This window comes from Vigna umbellata, chromosome 3, assembly GCF_029865625.1.
Source record: "Vigna umbellata cultivar VRB3 chromosome 3, Vumbellata_1.0, whole genome shotgun sequence".
In the NCBI taxonomy this organism is placed as follows: Eukaryota; Viridiplantae; Streptophyta; class Magnoliopsida; order Fabales; family Fabaceae; genus Vigna; species Vigna umbellata.
Genome location: NC_142167.1, coordinates 8,745,411 through 8,766,259, shown reverse-complemented (window position 1 = coordinate 8,766,259; position 20,849 = coordinate 8,745,411). Strand labels below are relative to the sequence as shown.

Below are 20,849 nucleotides of genomic sequence, written 5' to 3'. Positions count from 1 at the left end.
TCAAAGTAATCAGCCTTGGTTTCACTCTCTTCCATGGCTAGACATTCAAATTGCTTCCTTAATGTCTACAACTTCACTTTCTTGGTTTTGTCTCCATCTCCATACGTTTTCAACAAGATTTCCATATCTTCTTTGTTGTTTGTGCCTTTGAAATTCTGTGAAACACTCTCGGTCCAACACACTGATAGGAATAAACTGAGCCTTACTATCAAGCTTTTGTTGAGTCTTGAAGTTTCTCTTTTCTTCATCAGAGGCCTTGGTGCTTAATTTAGGCACCCCTTCAAACACCACATTCGCAACATCCTGAAAGCCGAAAATGGCATTCATCTTGGTATGTCATTCATCAAAACATTTCCCATCAAAGATTGGATAAGACCCTTGCATCATTCCTCCTAGTCCAGCCATACTTCACCGTAATCTCCTTCTTGCACTCCTATCCTCCTATATGTTCTTCTTTTACACTTCTTGAAGACTCATGATACCTCACTTCTTGATGGCCTCAAGATACACACTCTGAAGAACTCTCACACACTCACAGGTTTCTAACTTATGCTCTTGATACCATAAAGGATTGGGCACAAGAGAGGAGAAATGTAATGTGTTTTATCTAAATGTATATCTATATATTATTATATTCAAATGTAAAGTAGAGTATCACCCTTATTTATAAGGGTTAGAAACTCTTATCAGAGTGCACAAAAGAAAATAGCACCGAAACCGACAACAGACAGCTGTTAGAAAACTGAAACAGCTCCACAACCTTTTGGCTTAAAACTTGTACACAAAACATATTCTAATAATTTTATGGGAATGATTTTATTATTATCCTGATAAAGAATTTTGTTTCAATAAGCGTACAAGGTAAAGAAATAATGACAAAATTTAATAAATGATTTAAAAAAAGTAGTAAAAGATAATGAGCACATACATATATTTTATATATATATAAAAAAAAATTAATACCTCTTATAGTTTTTATTTTTGCCAGCTTTATTTAAAGTGATCAATGACTTTTTAACATTCAAATTGATTTCAAGTTTTGTAATTTTTATTCAGTTTTAATCAATTTTTATGATGATGTCCAAATTGTTAATGACACAGTGTCCATATGAGTCATAAGTGAATTAGATGTAACTTTTTCACATACAAGACAACTTAAATTAAGGTTGACGTGGATATGTGCTATTTCAAAGTGGTTTCTACGATGAAATGCATTTGACTTTGATGTTGAGGACTAAGATTTTATTTCTCAGGAGGGAAGGTTGTTTAGTGGAATTGTTTCTCTGATTAATTAAAGTTCTTTCCTTGACAAAAGTCGTGGTAAGTGGTTTTTGGGGTATTTCTTCTTGACAATGTTGTTTGTCTTGTTCCAAATATCCAGGGCCAACAAATTTCTTATTCATCACATGATGGTGGTTTAAGGGGTGTTGGGATAATCCCCATTTACAATCGTGGTGACATGACAATAATCAAAATGGCAAGAACTTCAAAGAATATTGGCAGACAATTTTGAGGATATTGTCACTTACGAATAATACCATTTTTTGTTATTTTTATTGGAATTATGTGTTGGTAATTAACATTGAGTTTGAAGTTTGTTTAATGAATAACATAGTGGATCTTCTAATGTCATGTCCTGTAATTATTTCAAGTCGTCCTCTAAAGAAAACTTTGATGAAAGAGATGCTACACGTTTATCACATAAAAAAGGAAAAAACTAACGATGTTGGTCATAAAGGACTAAATCCGTGACTTTCTTAAAGGAGTGAATGAAAATAAAACAAATTTTGGAAGAGAGATGACATCCAAAAATGTGTGATAGTTTAGGGGCAAAAAACATATTTAACTCTTCATTTTTAAATTGGTTGTCTCCAACGAAAAGGAACATGGAAAGCTTGGTGGAACATGTGGAGAGTTTGATAGAGCATGTGGAAAGCTTGGAGGAACATGATGTTAGTTCAGTGAAACATGTGAAGAACTTGGTGAAGCATAAAGACAACCTGAATAACTCAATAGAGGAGGTGGAAAGCTTGAATAACTCAATAAAGCATGTAAATAGCTTAAATAAGTTGGTGGAGTTGGTGAAAAGCTTTGATAGTTGGAAGCGGGACATGGAAAATCTTGGATAACCTAGTGTCAACACCCAATTTCGTCCGGATTGGCTAATAGATTTATTTTTCTTTGCATGGGGAGTGTTAAGCGTTCGTCCTCTCTTACCTCAAGGACGTTCGGCAATTCTCAGCCTCGACCGTTCGTCCTCTCCTGTGCGTCGTTCGTCCTCCACCATGCTCTTCTCATCTCCATATCTCGTGACGTTCGGCATTTCTTTAGCTACAGGCGTTCCTGCGTTTTGCCGCTCGTTCTCAACCGTTCGACCGTTCACTTTCGTTGACGTTCGTCAATTCTCAACTTCAACCGCTCGGTCATCCACTAGCAACCGAGCCATACCACTACTCCCAGTGCAAACGTTCGTCTAGCCTGCCGGACCGTCCGTCCTCTACAATGAGAAACCGTTCGTCCTTAACCGTGCATGTATCTCTCCATATCTCAATTACGTTCGGCAACCCTCAGCATTGACCGTTCGGTCATGTTGTGTTAGTGAACGTTCGGTCATGTTATGTGTTAGTGAACGTTCGGTTATGTTTTATGTTAGTGAACTTTCGGTCACTTTATGTCAACGTTCGGTCATGTAATGTGTTAGTGAGCGTTCGGTTTATATTGTTTAATGAGCGTTCGGTTTTCACCCGAACGCTCAGTCCTCCATTTGAACGCTCGGTCTCAATGTCGGTTGTCTTTAGCGTTCGTTCTCTTGCTTAATTTCGTCCAGTGTTCGGTTTTAAGCGTTCAGCCAGGAAACAAATAGCGTTCGGCAAAGAGTGTGGTGAGGCGTTCGCCCTAATCATTCCCCTACCGCTCGTCCATCACTTTCCTTCCTACCGCTCGTCCATCACTTCCCCTTTCTACCGTTCGCCCAGCTAATTTCAGTCTTCTACCGCTCGTCCTGACCCTCCCTTCCATTCTTCTACCGCTCGTCCTAATCATTCCTGTCTTTCTGCCGCTCGTCCTAATCACTTCGCCTCTTCTACCGCTCGTCCATCCCTGACCATAAGCGTTCGTCCTGCACCTTGCGCGTGCGTTTTCTACGCTTTCAAACGTTCGTCCTCTATCCTACGTGACCGTTCGTCCTATATTAACGTTCGTCCTATTGGGGAGCGAGCGTCAATAGGTAGCTTTTGGTTTTGATGATGTATATTCTCATAAAGCAATCTCGAGCGTCCGGTCTTGTGGGATTGATGATTCTGGACGTTCGTTCTTTAATTTGTAAATCTTAAGTGTTCGGTCCTTGTGGTAGTGTCTATGAGCGTTCGGTCTTTGTGGTAGTGTTTGTGAGCGCTCGGTTTTCTCAGGTTTACCTTGTGAGCGTTCGGTCTTATTATCGGTTTGAGTCATAAGCGTTCGGTCTGTGTAGTAGTGATTTTGAGCGTTCGGTTTTGGCGTTTGGTATACTCGGGTAACTCTTAAGGGTTCGCGTTCGACCTGGATCAAAACTTTTACCTTGTGAACGTTCGATCTGGACGTTCGTTCATTTTTATGTGCACGGTCGTCCGTTTCCCGTATGGACCGAGCGTCCAAAAGCAGTGGTGGTTGCGTTTTTTAATTTGGCCTGAGCATTACACCAGGGATCCCCACCTTGACCACTAACGAGAATTTGCAGTATGGGTTTCTGCAAGAGAATATTTTTGGCAGGCTTTCACTTTTGGATTTTAATTTGGATAAAGGTAGATGTTTGGCTGGAAGCAGACACGATTGGAAGCATGGGGAGCAACACGCTGGCAGCAGCATGGGCAGCTCCATATTCACGGCCTGGCTGGAAGGGAAGCGTACCAACGCGGCAGAGCAATTGTCGGAGACACATGATGAAGCAAACACGCGTCCAAAGTGAAAGCTAGCTCATAGTACGGGTTTCTGCAGAAGAGGGGAATCATTTTCTGACACATTCGCTTTTGGGTTTGTCTCCCACGAGCACCCATCCGGAGGCTTCTCTGATTTTTTTTTTTCATCCTTACACCTTACGGCCAACATCAATCTTCAATCAATACCTCCACACAAAAAAGTTCTCAATTCCTTCAGTACACTAAAAGCCACAGAACCCACCACTTTTTTTATTCTATCTTCCATTCACTCTCAGACTCTTCTCTATTCACTCAACAAAATCACACCCTCCAAAACCAGGGCAAAAACGATCATCTTGATCATTATACTGGCCTTCATCTCCAACAATATCACACGACCATCATCATTCATACACAGCGAATATACTCTCCAACCCCTCTGCTCCTCCCATCCGTAACCATCCCAACCATTTCCTCTTCACAACTCACTCACTACCTCCACTACATTTTCCCGTCACCATCCTTATTCTCTCGAACATCATCATCTTCATCACATCATCTTCATCTTACTCTTCATTCATCATTCATCTGGAACACCTGGTGACCACGGCTACGGGGGGCACTGGCTCCCCCGCGACACCCTTCCAGCCATCTTTTCCTTCCACTACCACTTTTCACAGACCAGGGAACCAAGCTTTCAAACCTCCCTTCATCTCCAACGCTCACGGCTACTAGGAACACCCATCACCTCCAACATCCATCTCTTCATCCCTACGCCCATTGCTACTAGTAACTGCCCATCCTCTATATTCACTCACTACCATAGCCATCTTGACACGGCCAAACACCCACGGCCACTGGAGGACCATCATCATTCACACAACCAACATGATGACCATCATCTAGAACACACTTTCTACACCTTATACTCGGCCACTACCAACACCGCACGGCCACCATCTATCCTCACCCAGTCGTCATCTTCATCCATACTCACCCACTGTCATAGCCACCCTTCAGCATCCACCCGTAATCGTGAAGATTGAACCGAACCTCCATCACCATCAGCTTCGCGTAACCACACCTCACACCATCACCCATAAACTAACCACAACACAACCAAATAACCCAACCCATTCCCAAATCACCATCAACAACGGAGAGGGGGCAAGATCTGACGCTGCGGCCAGCGGCGGCCTTGGAAACGCCTGTGAACTGCCGGCGACATTAGAGATCAGGCAGAGAGCTCTTCGCGGCAGCCGGCTTGGCAGAGGCGGCCTCACGCGCGCGAGGAAAAGAGAAAAAGGGGAGCGTGGGACTCCGGTGGTGAGCGGCGGTGGTCAGCGTACCGGCGGTGGCTTTGACTGCAGCTGGCGGAAGCCGGTGTTGGCTGGGGCAGTGGCGTCGCGTGACTGGGTGGAGGGACCTCCGTTGGCTGCCTTGGAAGAGAGACTCTAGGTTTTGCGCTTGAATGAGAAGGTGAGAATCCTGTTCTGAGAAGGAGAAATGGACCTGGGGCCCGGCGTGGGCTGCTTCTTTCCTCCTGCCACCTGCATTCCATTCCCACCCCCATCTCGTTCGGGCTTAAGCCCACTCTTTTTATAAGAAAAAAGGAAAATTGAATCTGGGCAAACATTTCGGGATGCACTCCAAATTTCATGTTTACACCCCTAGCAGATCCAAAGTTGAAGAAGAAGAGTTTTGGGCTCAAACCAAAGAGCTTCATTTCTTTCCACACCTCTGGTTTTTATCTCTACACTTTTATGCTTATTGGTTGCTTTGTTTTATGCTCTTTAATGTTTTTTTTCTTTTACTTGATTGTTTTCTTTTCATATTATTGTATGTGACTATGTATGCATCTTATGTTTTGCCGGGTTTGTTCATAAAAAAATCTAATAAATATAAAAAAAAAATTAAAATTAAAAGACAAAACAAAAAGGAAAATACAAAATAAAAATAAAAATTAAAAATTACAAAAATATGTTTTAAAGGGGTTAGGCACATGTGTGATCGCACACATCGTCCTTGTGCTAAAACCTGTTCTTCTTCTTTTCTCAAATAATAATAAAATATGTTTAAAGGGTTTAGGCACATGTGTGATCGCACGCATCATCCTTGTGCTAAAAACCTTTTCTCTTTCTTAATTAAAATTACAAAAAAATATGTTTTAAAGGTTTAGGCACATGTGTGATCGCACGCATCGTCCTTGTGCTAAAAACATTTTCTCTTTCTTTATAATAAAATTACAAAAATATGTTTTAAAGGTTTAGGCACATGTGTGATCGCACGCATCGTCCTTGTGCTAAAAACCTTTTCTCTTTCTTAAATAAAATTACAAAATATGTTTTATAGGTTAAGCACATGTGTGATCGCACGCATCGTCCTTGTGCTAAAAACCTTTTCTCTTTCCTAAATACAAAAAATTCAAAAAATATAAAATCTTCAAAGACTAAAAAAAAACATCCATACTTTCAAACAACAAACAATCTTCCTACCCAGAACTACGTGATCCTTGATTCTCCATCAAAAGTGGAGATACGTAGGAGCAAGGCTAGCCCTTGTCAGGTTCACTTCCCCAAAAATCCAAATTTATCCATAATCATTTTCCAAACAAAATTTTCTAAACAATTTTCAAACAAATTTTCAAGCAGTTTTCTAAAAGAACTACGTAACCCTGATTTCTCATTTTGAATGAGAATACGTAGGAGCAAGGTCAATCCTTGTCGGGCCCAAAAAAATAAAAAAATATGTTTTGTTTATTCAGAATTTTTATTTTAGGGGATAGTTAAACATTTTGAAAACCACATCATATTCGTGCATTTAGTTAAAGGTACTGCCTTAGGGCAGGCGTTGTGGGGTGCTAACACCTTCCCCACGCGTAACCGACTCCCGAACCCAGAATCTGGTTTTCGCGGACTGTGTTTTATCGTTTTATGGTTTTCCCGTAGTTTCCCATAATAAACTATGGTGGCGACTCCAAAATCTTTTTTCTAAAACCCCGTTTCTCTTTTTTGGATCGTCGTCCCGTCGCGATTCCGGTTGCGACACCTAGGAAAGTACATAGACAACTCATATAACTCAAAAGAATGTATAGACAACTTAATAATAAAGCATGTAAAAGCTTGATAGAATATGTTGGTATTTTAATAGAGAATCCAAATAGTTTGATGAGGAATGAAATAGTTTGGTGGAGCAAGTGAACAATTAAATAACTCAAGTCTCGATAATAATATAATATAATATAATCAATTAACAAATTACATTTTTACACAAATAAACCCAATTGGATGTTATGCACCCAGTAGCAACTTCCAAAAGGAAAGTTATACACTCTCTTAACAACTTCGAAGTTGAAGTTGTGAGTCTCTCTAACGATTTTTTTATTCTGATAAAATGACTAGGAAAGTAATATGGGAGTGTACCACTTTTTTATTTAAAATAATTTTATTGTTATACCATTTGTTTATTCTCATAATTTTTTTAATTGTCTATTTCTATGATTTTGGCACCAGATTTGTCTATTTTAGTAAAAGAACCGAGTTTGCATGAGGGCACCGCTCTCCACCACAATTGCCGCTACATTGCAACTGTTGGATCGCAAATCGCCACTCCATTGTCCCGCTGGACTGTGAATGGTCATCGTAGCCCACCGCTGAACCGCGAACCATCGCCGCCACTTTGACTATTATGGAAGTATAGAAAGCAAAATCATATTGCTAATCCAGCCCGTGATAAATTATTTCTTCTCCCAATTCATAAAAAAAATTCAGAATTATTTATTATGTTCTGGAAAATAAATTCTAGAAATGATAGAATGCAGAAAGAAAATGATGGAGTGCCATAGTTGTATAATTTCTTTTGAGACACTACTCCCATCGATTTTCTAAGTTCTTATTTTCTAACTTGTATGACTACGACACCTAATATTTTTATTTTATTTTATTTTTCCTTCTTTATTCTTTGAAACTAAAAATTCTTGAAAACATCTTCATCAAACAATAATTCTAAAAATACTTTAATTATAACCAAACTAGGTTTTGAAAGTTATAACCAAATGCTATGGTTTACTAGTTCGCAATATAAGTTGACTTTGTTAGCAGAGTTATTTTTTTTTACACATGAGTGGCGAGGTTTTTGAAACTCACAAAAATAAATAAGTGAAAATAAAATAAAATTTACATGTTTTTTTTTTATTGTTTTTCTCTTTCATTACAACACAACAAACTATTAACAAGGATGTAATAATAATAAAAAACAATAAAAGTAAGAAAAATAAAAAAGTAGAAGAATTTATTTAAAGGAAGAGAAAAAAAAAACAAATATTCCTGAGTTGGTTGGTATGCTGCCATAGTTGCTACCTTCATAGCATGCCATTTGCATATACTTGATCGGATCTATCACCGAACGAACCCTAACCAGTCTTTCTTAGGTCGCTATTTCTCCATTTTTTCTTCCGTTCATCGGCGATGGCATCACATTTACTCAATCACTCGGCCAAGGTGAATCATATTCTACCTCTCTACCTACCTACCGTTATCATTATCGCGTTTTAATGCAAACACAGGTTGGCATTTTTTTTTGTTTTCTGTTGGATTCAGGTGAGAAATGTTTCGAAGTTGCTGCACCACGAGCGTTATATGTTGGCGCGTTGGTTTTCCGGCGATGCTCAATCCTCTCTCAATAGGAGGCGCGGTAATTGCTTGTTTTCTTGGTTATTTCTCAATTGCAACTGAATTCATAGCAGATTTATTTGTGAATTTGGAATTCTGTGTTGGATTGACCTAATTAAACAGTCCTGTGAAACTTCGAATTTAAAAATGGGAATAGTGTAGAATGCTTGATTTTTTATAGGTGTATTGGCAACCAATTGGTGTTTTTAATTAAGGTGTTTGTGAGTGAGCAGCAAGTATAAGTTTAACCGTAGAGATTGTGTTGGAGAGGCTTGAAGTGATATTAGCATATTCTGGTGTTTGGGAGCCATTTGAATGCTTGGTGAAGGTGCTCCTCAAGTGTTATTTTATATATTAATAATTGTAGTTGGTTATTTGTTTAGATGTGTGGAAAACTCAGCTCCCTGAGTCTTCAACAAGAAACAGTGTCTTTGAGCCGGTCGTCGACTTTACTGTGAGTAAAACAAATTGGCATCCAAATTTAACAATATATCACAAGTTTTTTTTGTTTATGCCTTCAATATCTCTTTCTTTTCCTTGCCTATTCTGTTGCTTTTCACTTCCTCTTCCTCTTCCTCGGCATGTGTATATTTCCAGCTGACTTGTATTTTCTTTTTGATATAAACGTTCATTTGGTACGCAGAAGAGAAACATCTCCATGGCTAGTATCAGAAGGGGTTCCATCACCGGGTCTGGTTTCACCGGAGAGATTTCACCGTAGGTCACTTTATGTTATAATAATTTCTTTTTCCTTGCATATGTCTTGCTTCAAAAGGGATTAACAGTAACTCTTTTTTATTTTTAATCAACCGTGTTCTCAAAAAGAAGTTCACAGGTGTTGTCAAGGAGATGCTATGCGTCAGCCTCAGGTACAACCAATGGATCTTTGGGCTGTTAATTTTGTTTCCTCCATTTTTTTTGTTCGGTGTTACATTAAGCCTTTCAAAATATTCCTTGTTGACTATTTATATTTTGATCTTTTAATTCATGGGTCCTGATGAATTTGATTAAGATTGATGTCCTTTGACATTTAATGATCATGGAATGATATGGATGATTGGATAAGTAGCTTGGTTAAAATGTTCACTGGGTTTTTGCTTTGCATTTAGTTAGTCATCCATATATCACAGATTTGCAATAGGGTGATGCTTATCACCTATGTGGGGCTTTGAGTGCTTTCTTATGTCTTAAATTGTTGCATATCTGACACCTTCATAGTTTGGCAAATTAAATTTTGAAATTTGATTGAAATGGAAGATGTGTGTTGGACATGTGAAGCTGCATTTAACCCACTGCATCTTTTCTCCTGTACTGTACTGTTATTTTTTATAGTATAAATTATAAATAGACGGAGAAATGTAGTCAGTTGAGAATTGCAAATATAGAGCTACCTTAGCTAATCTTGGCCAGAGTTTCTAACTACTCACTAGTGTCCTTGACCTAGGATTGAGATGAGACTTTTTTAAATGGGGTCTTTTGATACTATCCTAAGGGCATCTCCATTGGTTACACAGTGCAGTTCTTACCAGTTAAGAACTGTGCTTTTTGTAAAAGCAACCAGTGGACCTTGTCAAGCACCAAGCACATTGTGTAAGTGCAGGTAGCTTTTAATGGTATGTAAGGTAATATTTACACAAAAAGATAGAAATAAGATGCATTATTGACTAGATAAATAAATGTGTGTTGTATAAAAGTATATAAAGACACATGCTAGGTTGGAGAGATGAACTTTTTAAATTATAAAATAAAAATAAGTGGTATGTAATGATAAGACCATTTAAGATGCATAAGAAATAAAAATGGGAGGCATTGTGTTGGAGATGGCCTAATAATCCTGTAAGCGGACCTAGTCCCCTAAAAGAAGTTGTTAGCTTCAGGTCCAAGGATAATTTATATCACCAATCTCCCAAATACAAAATAACTCTTTCAGCAAAAAGCATGGTCAATGCACTGTGCACAGGCATGATTTACCTTGTGCCACATTCAACTTATTTAAGAATAGGGTGGAAAGTTGAAACTCTTGATCACTTTATGTGGTAATAGATGTTCTGATCTTATGCTTTTTTTTGGTGGAGATACAAGCGTGAATGGTTTTACATATGCCTAACGTAACTAGACTAAATGTAATGTTTCTTTAACTTGTCAACATATATGAGTCTTTTCACATTATGCCGCAGCTTATGCTTCTCTATCATTTGTGTTTCCTTACAGGAGATGCCATGTACTTGATTCGTTGTCACCTAAAAATATAGTTTTTATGATACAAGAATTGTATCTTTAAAAATGTTTCCACTATCTTACACCTTTCCTTAAGCTTCCCTTTTTTTTTGTTTTTTTTAATAGAATATTATGTCTTGAGACTATATAAATAATACTGTACTTATTGATTTAATCTCCGACGTTGGTGAATATATTTCAGATCTACCCCCGCACCAGGAAATTGGAATGCCTTCTCTCTCACCTACAATGACCGAGGTTTTACTTTTCTACATCATATGTTAATGTCATTTAGTGGGTCATGGTTTCTCCTAAAGAATATTCCCAATTATATGAACTCCCCAAATATATACAGGGTAACATTGCAAGATGGTTGAAGAAAGAAGGTGATAAAGTTTCTCCTGGTGAAGTGCTTTGTGAAGTTGAAACTGTATGGTTCTTGTACCAGAGACTTGACACATAAAATACCTCTATTAAGGTTCTTATGCAAACATTGACATATGCGTATTTCATAGGATAAAGCTACTGTTGAAATGGAAAGTATGGAAGAAGGTTATCTGGCCAAGATAGTTCGTGGAGATGGGGAAAAAGAAATTAAAGTTGGTGAGGTATTGATATCTTCTGCCTCTCCCCTCCTCTCTTTTTTGAAAGGGACTTTTTATTTATTGTTCCACAGTTTGAAGTTGCAAGAAAAAAATGCTTATTTACACTCCGGACTCTGTTGACTTATGGAAGACATCACAATCGGTAACATGAAGAATTTCTTTCATAGGTAATTGCCATAACTGTTGAAGATGAGGGGGATATTGACAAGTTTAAAGACTACAAACCCTCAACATCTGAACCAAGTGCACCTCCTGTCAAAGAAACATCTGTGCCATCCCCAGCAAAGAAGGAGGCAGAGGAGCCTGTTCGAGAACCTGAGGCAAAGGTTTCCAAACCAAGTGTGCCAACTCCATCTGGAGATCGCGTATTTGCTAGTCCTCTTGCTAGAAAGTTGGCTGAAGAGAAAAATGTCAGTTATCAATAACAAATTATACGGTTGAAGGTCTTTCAGAATAGACATAGTTAATCTATATCCCTCACTGATGTAGGTACCACTCTCTAGCATTAAAGGAACAGGACATGAAGGACTAATTGTGAAGGCTGATATTGAAGATTTCTTAGGTACAATTATATCATTTTATATATATATTAATTTGTCTGTATACTGTACATATTATAGTGGAAACATTTCATTGTTATGCTAGATAATTCCTCACTTTGTCTTGCTTGCTCTAGGATATTTTAGCATGTGTGGCTGATTAAATTGATTATATGATAACCCTTTTTAGCTTCTGATGCAGCTTCTAGTCAAGTTTCCGCACCCTCAAAGGCCAAGGGTGCAACAGATGCAGCTCTGGATTATATCAACATTCCTGTCTCTCAGATACGGAAGGTAAATTGCTGAAGAAATCCTTAAATTTTATTAGATGATATTTCTGTTTCAAGTGATCAAAGACCAGTTTTTGGACCATGTCACATGATGTTCTAATTTTGTTGTAAACATAGTTTCATAGGGCTTCTTGGTACTTTTTCTCATAACTACTGGCATATTTTATTTTCTCCTTCTGTGTGTTCACTTCTATGTAAGTTCTGATCATAATATATGTTGTGTTGCGTAAGCATGAGTGATGTTTTTAAATAAAATTATATATTTTTACAGGTCACAGCTTCACGGCTATTATTATCAAAGCAAACTATTCCTCATTACTATTTATCAGTGGATGCATGTGTTGATAAACTCATGAGGTAATTCCCCGTAATCAATATTTGAAAGATTTACCCGCCATACATATTATTTCTGATAATTGGAACATTTTGTCTACAGTTTGCGGAGCAAACTCAATTCCTTGCAAGAAGCCTCTGGTGGCTCCCGCATATCAGTTAATGACCTTGTAATCAAGGTATTAGATTTTTATCTGACATTATATCTCTTCTTGTCTTGGTTGCTTATTTGGTGCTTAATAAGTAGGGAATGTCATTATCTTATCTAAGAAATAATACTTGTGGAATGCTTTATGACAGTTAAAAAATCATATTAAATAACTTTTCTCTTATTTGATGTTAGCTTAGAATTAAATATCTAACTGTTGAGTTAAATGGACCAATTTCCGTAGAAGGGACCCCTATTGTGTCTCTTTGGCTACATTAAGATCATAGTAAAACAGAACCAAATTCAGACTAACTTTATTAAACAGATTGTGAGCAAAATAATATTATGCAGAATATGAAAGGTGTTGCGTGCTTTGCTTGCCTTGGATTCAATGTAAATTATTTTTCTGTCTTCCATGTGTTTGTATCAACTAAAGTTATGCATTGCATCTGGTTACGTCCCTTCCATTCCTTTCTTCTCTTTATTATAATAAAAAGTCCGCAAAAGTCACACAAGTAAATATTTTCATTAAATCTTATTTATAACTAACTACAAACTAGAATAAAATTATAACAAAATGGCACTAACTGAGCAATAAATAAAGAAAAGGAAGGTAATTATTGGTGTAGATTGAATAAAAATTAAGTGTACACAACAATTATTAGTTGTGAAAATGCGGAATGCAGTATAGAAATGGATTCTAGCGAAATGTTATTACATGGCTCAACCTTCAAGGGGAGGGTTCAGCTATCTGACTTGCAATTATGGCCGAAAACCCTTGTCCCATAAATCACTAAAAGAGCTCTTTTAGCTTAAATCGGTTCTGTGTACGAGATATTAACTAACTTATGCATAATATGTGGTCACAAATTCAAACCTCATTGCCAGCATTGTAAAAATAGCACAAGAAACTAAGTTTTATATCTGTGCTTTTGATTTCAGGCTGCTGCATTGGCTCTCCGCAAAGTTCCTCAATGTAACAGTTCATGGGCAAATGATTATATTCGCCAGTAAGTCTTTTAGTCTTTCATTATTGGCTTCAAATTTGTGGATTACTTTAAGTTCGTTATTTTGTTTTTGTGCAGGTATAATAATGTGAATATTAATGTAGCTGTGCAGACTGATAATGGGCTCTTTGTTCCAGTTATCAGGGTTAGCAATGGCCTCTTTCTAGTATTTGAAATACAATTACAGCCTATATTCCAATCACAGGTCATCGTTTTGACACATATTCATAATATATGCAGGATGCAGACAAGAAAGGCCTCTCTACAATAGGGGAGGAGGTCAAACAATTGGCAAAGAAAGCCAGAGAAAACAGCTTGAAACCCCAAGATTATGAGGTTATTGGAGTTTCATGTCTATTTTTATTTATCTGAGAATAAAGACTACTTGAGCTGGTTTATAAAGTCTTGGGTTGAATTGCATTGCAGGGAGGTACATTTACAGTGTCTAACCTGGGAGGGCCATTTGGTGTCAAACAATTCTGTGCAATCATCAATCCTCCTCAGTCGGGCATTCTTGCAGTTGGATCTGGTAAGAATAGTTTTGCATTTCCCCCTTTTATTTCTTATATCAACTGCAATCACTTTTCTCTTAATGATTATTTTCGTGTGTCGCTGACATAATGAACAGCTGAGAGGAGGGTCATTCCGGGATCAGGTGCTGAAGAATTCAAGTTTGGTTCTTTCATGTCTGTGACCCTCAGCTGTGATCATCGTGTTATAGATGGTAATCATTCTTCGATGTTTTTTTTTTTTAAACTCAAAAGTTAATTTTGTGGTAAAGCATGTCAACAATACGTTTGTTCTTTTCAGGTGCAATTGGTGCCGAATGGCTAAAAGCATTCAAGGGCTATATTGAAAATCCAGAATCCATGTTGTTGTAAGAGCAAGTAGAAATCATAAATTATATTGTAAACGGGGGATGAGGTTTTGTTCACTCGGGTATTTCTATATTCCCATTTGGGTTTGGTTGATCGTGTACCTGATCAATTTTTGATTGAAGTGTTTAGTCACTTTAAAAATAATTTTTGGAGAAATGTGATTTTTTTAATAAGAGAGGGTAGATGAGGCATTTAATTTAAACCCACGAATTGTGCTCACAATAGATACCTCCCCAGATACACGGCTGATTATGTAACATTTTCTTTGTTTATGTTGCAAATATTTGAAATAACTTGCATTTTGAAAGAAAGTGTATTTAATATGTTGTTCATTTAGTTGGCCTTAATTTTGACAGTTATTGTCTTTTCAATTACGATGCCTTTATAATTGGACATTCAATATTTGTTCTCCTTGTGAGATATGGTTTTTAAAAATCGACTAGTTTAAGGTATTATCTATAGATTTTTCTTATCCAATCATGGGACATACCTTGAATATATAATAGTTGCATTAATACATTCTTATTAGATTATAGTGTACGAGTGCAAATTTATTTATTTTACTAATATCTTTTTTGAAGTCGTTATACTTACTATGTTTAATTATTCATTTATTTTTTATAATTGTGAAGATTTTATCTCAGTCCCTGCCCATAATTTTAATTGAACATTTTTAGACTACTACTTTTATTGCTTAAATTTATAGACATTAACATAAACTAAGATAAATATACGAACTAAAGAGTAGTTTGTTTTCTTTATGTAAATGAACGCATAATATACTGTTATATTAGTGATGATATGGTTGGAATATTTAAAAGAATTTTGTTTAAAGTAAACGTACAAGTACAGAAATAACGACGAATTTTGATAAACGATTTAAAAAACTAATAAAAGATAATGTGTATATAACCATATACATATATATATATATATATATATATATATATATATATATATATATATATATATATATATATAGAGACACACACACACATTAAATATAAAAAAAAATTCTAAATTAGACCAACTGACATTTCATTTGCATAAAATCAAGAAATTATCTCACGGATTATTTACCCTATATAGTTATATAAATAACTCATCTTCTCCATAATTGTTTAATAATCTAAAATACACTAATATTTATGTTGGAAATATGTTTTCTTTCAGTAGAGTTAGGTATAGTATTTGGTGTATATCTTGAATGTGAGTGTATGTCACCTAATAATTTAAAATTTGATGTTTATAAGTAGTTTAATACAGATTTTAATTTTTTTAAAAATAAACTATTTAAAAAATGGTTTTAAATTTGAAATATTTTGAGAATATTCTGTTGAAGGAAGACATGTTGAAATAGTTTGAATTTCATAAAATATGAAATTGTTTAGTAAAGAATGTTAGTAGCTTTTACAAAAAGCCAAACATGCCAAATTGAGAAACTGAGAAACGAAACAGAACCATGTATTGAAATACTTTTGGTGGATTGATGATATAGGTAAGACAACTTACATTTAAGCACACAATCCAAGTATTATAATTGTACTAATGAAATAGAGTCGACACTAAAAACTCAAGATAACTACTCCCGGGAAGGAACAAGAAAACAAATTGATGCAAGCATCTCATGTCACTGCATTATTAAGCCCTGAAATGAAACAGAAAGTATTAGCAGGTTTAGCAATGGTAAAACTGCTCAACATGTACAACTGCTGGATATACAATGTCATGGTCTTTCTACTTCTTTCGTGCAGAGAGAGGTAGAAGCAGTTAAAACAATGCAAATAATTTAAAGTTAAAATGAAAATGGAACCCAGATAACTTAATAGAGCTGAATGAACAGTGTTAGCCTATGCATTCTAGTTGATATCTAGATATCATGTCAGAAAAAGAAAAGAATCTGAATTTGGTCCAAAGGGAAAACACTTCATTACAAGCAGAGATACTGTAAACTAAAAAGGAATGGAAATGGGTGATGAGCGGGTGTGGTAATGTATGCAAAATGTAAACAATTTAGCACTCAAATGATTGTGTTGCAACCTAAGAGAAATCTCATACTTTATTGATAAGATCAGCACTAAATCATACTCTAATATCAAGCAACCATTAACCATATATAAGACAAGATTTCCAATAATCTGTTAAAACTTGAAAAAGATAAATTGATTACATAAGAAACCAGATCACCGATAAAACCATATTACCATTATCATCATCACGATCATCGAGAAGGATTGAGAGCCATGAGAAGGTTCTGTCCACCAGGCAAGTACGAAACATTTGGCGACTTCGCCAGCGTGGAGGCTATTTCCCTGGATGCTTCAATCCTCCTGAGCTCAATCAGCCCCATTCCAGCCGAGGCAGTAGCGTCGGAGATTAGCTTCGCCGCATCGCTCTCTCCCTCGGCACGGATAATCGCGGCCCGCCGCTCCTGCTCGGCCTTCATCACGACGAACTTGGACCGCTCAGCCTCCTGTTGTGCCACCTGCTTCTGCTCCACCGCGCGCGAGAACTCGCTGCCGTAGGAGAGGTGCGTGATGGCGACATCATCGAGAACAATGTTGAAATCCTTGGCGCGGCGAATGAGACTGTCACGAACGAGAGCGGATACCTGAGAACGGTCGGTGAGGAGCTGATCAGCGTTGAACTGCGCGACGACAGCCTTGAGGACCTCATTGCCTATGGACGGAAGAACCTTCTCATCGTACTCAAGGCCGAGGTTCTTTACAATAACAGGGAGCTTGCCGATTTCAGGACGGGATAAGACGCGGAGTGTGAGGTTGACCATCTGAAGGTCTTTGGTGCCGGAGATGGAGGAGAAGGTGTGAGGGCGCGTGCGGATGTCGAAGATGTAAGGCTTCTGGACCCACGGGATGAGGAAATGGGTTCCCTCGCCTACGGTGTCGTCGAGAATGCCTCGGAAACGGTCGAATAGGACGGCACGCTGGCCACCGTCGACTGTGTATAGGGAGGAGGATAGGGCGGTGGCCGCCACGCCCAGCCCGAAGGCGGAGCGGGCAAGATTCGTCAGGAAAGAGACGGCGGCTTGGCTGCTTCCCATTTGGTAGAGGGATTAGGGTTTTGGATGGTTTGCTCGACTTTCTTGATGAGTTTGATGGGTTTTGGGATGTTGCTTTCTTGGTAAGCTTGATGAGTTTTCGGCAGGGAAATGATATTTTAACCTGTTTTTACAATTAGTCATGCTTTGTTATTTGTTCTTTGTAGTGACTTGGCACAGATGATTGATTTGACTGGATTTAAGAGTAATTTTTTTTTGTTGTTTTTTTAGTGAAGTTGTGAGTAATCAAGGGTGAATTTAGAAGCAAAGTTTGTGAGAACGAGAATTAATGTAAGATTTGATTTAAATTAGTTTAATTAGTAAAAATTAAATATTACTAAAATATTCCTAATTAATAAAGTAATATAAAATGTTATTTATTAATGTGATATTTAATTGTAAAAATGTTTATAAAGAGACCAAAATCATAAATATTTTTAACATTGATTTTTAAAAATTATAATGTAGTAAAATGAATTTATTTTTAAGTAGTATTTGTTTGTAATATAATTTACTAACAAGTAGTATCAATTTATTTGTTACGGAAGTGAGATTGATTAATTTTAAACAAACATATAATTATACGAAGTTAAAATATTACATGACCTAAAAAAAGTGTCAACATAATAACATACAAATATATTTGTAATAGTTCATGATGACCTTGCTTCACTGAGGTATCGTTGCAATCTATTGAAACGATATTGTATTGGCATCCCTATTAGACGTTTTGTATGAGATGGATGCGAAGATAATAGGTCGAAGCACTGTCTGAATAAATTATGATCTTCAATGTTCATAGTCCGTAATAAGTTTTTCTGTAGTTGGATTAGATGATTGAATCTTAGCATTTACCAGGGATATTCGACACTCCATGGCCTATGTATGTCGTTCAAGAGCAACACATAGTCTTCTTCTTTGATTATTTAGTTGTTGCAGTTCATTTATGATTCGAGAATCCATCTGATTTGCATTTCATTAAGTTGACCAATAAATAAAAGTATGAAAACTAATGTCAAAGATTCCTAACATTCAAAAATAGGTAATGTAAGTTATGAAACACATAAGTCAATTTAAGCAAAAAAGTCATGTAATACATTCTCGGAATAGTAATCAACTTAATCATCTAAATGGTGAAGAATTTAGTTAACATTTTGATTCAGGTGAGCAAATTGGCGGTTCATGTCGAGGGATAGGTTTGCCAAGTTATCTTCAATATGTTTAACCCGCACTTGCATTTGTTCCATACCCTGCATTCTGTGTTGCAAGTCTTGTACCCCTTCCCACATTTGAGTCATCATATTAGGATTTGAAAGATATGGAGGAGGTTGAACAAGGTTGTCATGATGGTCTGGTTGCTCTTCTTCTTCATCATCACCGACAGCGTGTTGCCAAACATTGTTGACATTAACAATATTCAACCTCTTCAAAGAATTTATTAAAAAATGATGTTTGGTCCCAATATGAGTGTTGGCATCGGCATCAACATATACTCCACAATATTGCATGATTTGGGTGATCAGGACACCATATGGTAGGGGTGTGTCATTGGCCTTGCATTTAAGCATATGTTGCATGATGTGATGAGGCCAATTGATAATTATATTATTTTTAAGCACCCATATCATAAAGATATCCTCTTGCAATAACTTTGCAAAATTTGCAGGTCGTGGAGTCAGCATGTGGACAATAATATAATGCAGAAGTCTATCATTAATATTCAAACACCCAACTATTTTAAGACGTTGACCCTGCATTTCTGGTCTAACCATAGTAGCTAATGTCATCTCCCGATCATACGGAAAGTCATCTGGGACTTTGAATAAGACAATTTTTTACCCTTCTACTTCATATTAGCAACATTCAACCAATCAGCAGGTTTCAATCTAATTCTTCTCTTGTTGACCTCATTGAGCAAATATCCATTTGCAGAAATCTTCAGATTTGAATAAAAAACTTTGATTAAATCCGGATAGAAGGGTCCTTGCAATGTAAGAAAATCGACCACCCCTTGAAATAAAAGATGATGTTGGAAAAATAACCTTGAATCGGCAAATGATTCGAAATTCATTATCTTTGGACCAACAATATTCCTTGTGTAGAAATCAGCTGCATAGTTTTCCATCTGATGGTTGTGAGTGAAGAAACGACGCTGATCTAATTGTTCTTCAACAGATGGTCTGACATAGGTTGCATCTTCTGGCTCAGTGAGGATTTCTTTTCCCTTACGACTTTTTCTAGGCCTTTTGGTTGATGAGGCCATTTGACAATTTCTTCAACAAAACAATTAATGAAAACAATAACAAGGTAAGTTATAACAAATTATTGAATATTAAAAATAACAACAAGCAAAGACAAACCATTAGATCATAACCATAACCATAACTTAAAAATTTAAGATGGATGAAAACCAATAAGTCATAATTACATTACAGGTACATCTCATAATATAATAGTAATACAGCTAGTTAGATAACACATCCTAACAGTCACCACCCGAGATCATTTTACATAATTTATTTCACCGCTTGTGTGGTGGAAGTCCCATCAACCTCTTTGTACATGTGGGGTTTCCACATAAGAAATCATAACATTGGTCGAGCAAGTTTTCATCAGCAATGTTCATAGCACTCAACATTTCATAAATGTTGCCCTCTGTGTATGTGTACGTCGAGGTGCGACGGAGTATTTGATTTCTATCTTCCATTGCTGAGACTTGCCGCATGGCTACATCAGAAATTACACCAAAATGAACATTTGATGAGCTAAGGACATTTGTGAAACCATCCAGGCTGGTCGTCAACTTATCAAATTGAGAATCAATGTCATCGACCATAGGTGCCTTCCTTTTGGAACCTCGTGAGAATGAAGTTCCACTGGATGGGACGGAAGGCATAGATTGAGTCTGCCCTGGACTATATTCATCCACAGATGGATGAGGGGATGGTGGAGTTGGGTCTCTGTACCCCGTCCACTCAGGCTGTTCTGGAATGTACTCAATATTTTGATTTAGATCAACACTCACACGAGGCCCAAGTCGTTGTCGACGTGCTTGACGAGCGGTCCGAACACCACTCCCAGTAGCTCGATCAGCAGCCCATAACTCCACCATTAAATTGTAGTGTTTGATACTATTAACTCTCCACTTTGTCGCACTTGGCCTCGACTGAAACAACATACATTACAAAAACACTGGTTCATATTATGTATT

The 20,849-nt window shown here is 37.0% G+C and overlaps 2 protein-coding genes across 4 annotated transcripts; one reads left to right on the top strand and one right to left on the bottom strand.

Moving 5' to 3' along the window:
- Nucleotides 1-8,203: 8,203 nt before the first annotated feature.
- Nucleotides 8,204-14,912, top strand: LOC124831690 (dihydrolipoyllysine-residue acetyltransferase component 2 of pyruvate dehydrogenase complex, mitochondrial-like). Of its 3 annotated transcripts, none has more exons than XM_047305764.2 (19): nucleotides 8,204-8,392; nucleotides 8,492-8,585; nucleotides 8,947-9,017; nucleotides 9,207-9,280; nucleotides 9,392-9,432; nucleotides 10,983-11,038; nucleotides 11,136-11,210; nucleotides 11,296-11,388; nucleotides 11,553-11,795; nucleotides 11,875-11,947; nucleotides 12,115-12,218; nucleotides 12,486-12,571; nucleotides 12,651-12,726; nucleotides 13,638-13,705; nucleotides 13,781-13,847; nucleotides 13,943-14,038; nucleotides 14,129-14,231; nucleotides 14,331-14,426; nucleotides 14,513-14,912. In XM_047305764.2, exons 1-19 carry the CDS (start codon nucleotides 8,360-8,362, stop codon nucleotides 14,581-14,583), a joined length of 1,620 nt encoding a protein of 539 aa, XP_047161720.1. In that variant the 5' UTR covers nucleotides 8,204-8,359; the 3' UTR covers nucleotides 14,584-14,912. The 3 variants fall into 3 exon arrangements, with proteins under 3 accessions (XP_047161720.1, XP_047161719.1, XP_047161721.1); XM_047305763.2 differs by having other exon boundaries at nucleotides 9,389-9,432; XM_047305765.2 differs by having other exon boundaries at nucleotides 8,205-8,392; nucleotides 9,389-9,432; nucleotides 12,127-12,218.
- A 1,133-nt stretch (nucleotides 14,913-16,045) lies between these two features.
- On the bottom strand, nucleotides 16,046-17,745 carry LOC124831691 (prohibitin-3, mitochondrial). The gene is made up of 2 exons (XM_047305767.2): nucleotides 16,785-17,745; nucleotides 16,046-16,228 (listed from the first exon to the last, which is right to left on the bottom strand). The coding sequence occupies exon 1, from the start codon at nucleotides 17,639-17,641 to the stop codon at nucleotides 16,802-16,804; it is 840 nt and encodes a 279-aa protein (XP_047161723.1). The 5' UTR covers nucleotides 17,642-17,745; the 3' UTR covers nucleotides 16,046-16,228; nucleotides 16,785-16,801.
- Nucleotides 17,746-20,849: the final 3,104 nt, after the last annotated feature.

Excerpts from the sequence above, each read along its gene's own strand:
- LOC124831690 (XM_047305763.2), top strand. The coding sequence starts at position 8,360 with ATGGCATCACATTTACTCAATCACTCGGCCAAG. Across the intron at positions 8,586-8,946 it reads CTCTCTCAATAGGAGGCGCG|ATGTGTGGAAAACTCAGCTC; the intron begins GTAATTGCTTGT and ends TTATTTGTTTAG. Across the intron at positions 13,848-13,942 it reads TCTTTGTTCCAGTTATCAGG|GATGCAGACAAGAAAGGCCT; the intron begins GTTAGCAATGGC and ends TAATATATGCAG.
- LOC124831691 (XM_047305767.2), bottom strand. The coding sequence starts at position 17,641 with ATGGGAAGCAGCCAAGCCGCCGTCTCTTTCCTGACGAATCTTGCCCGC.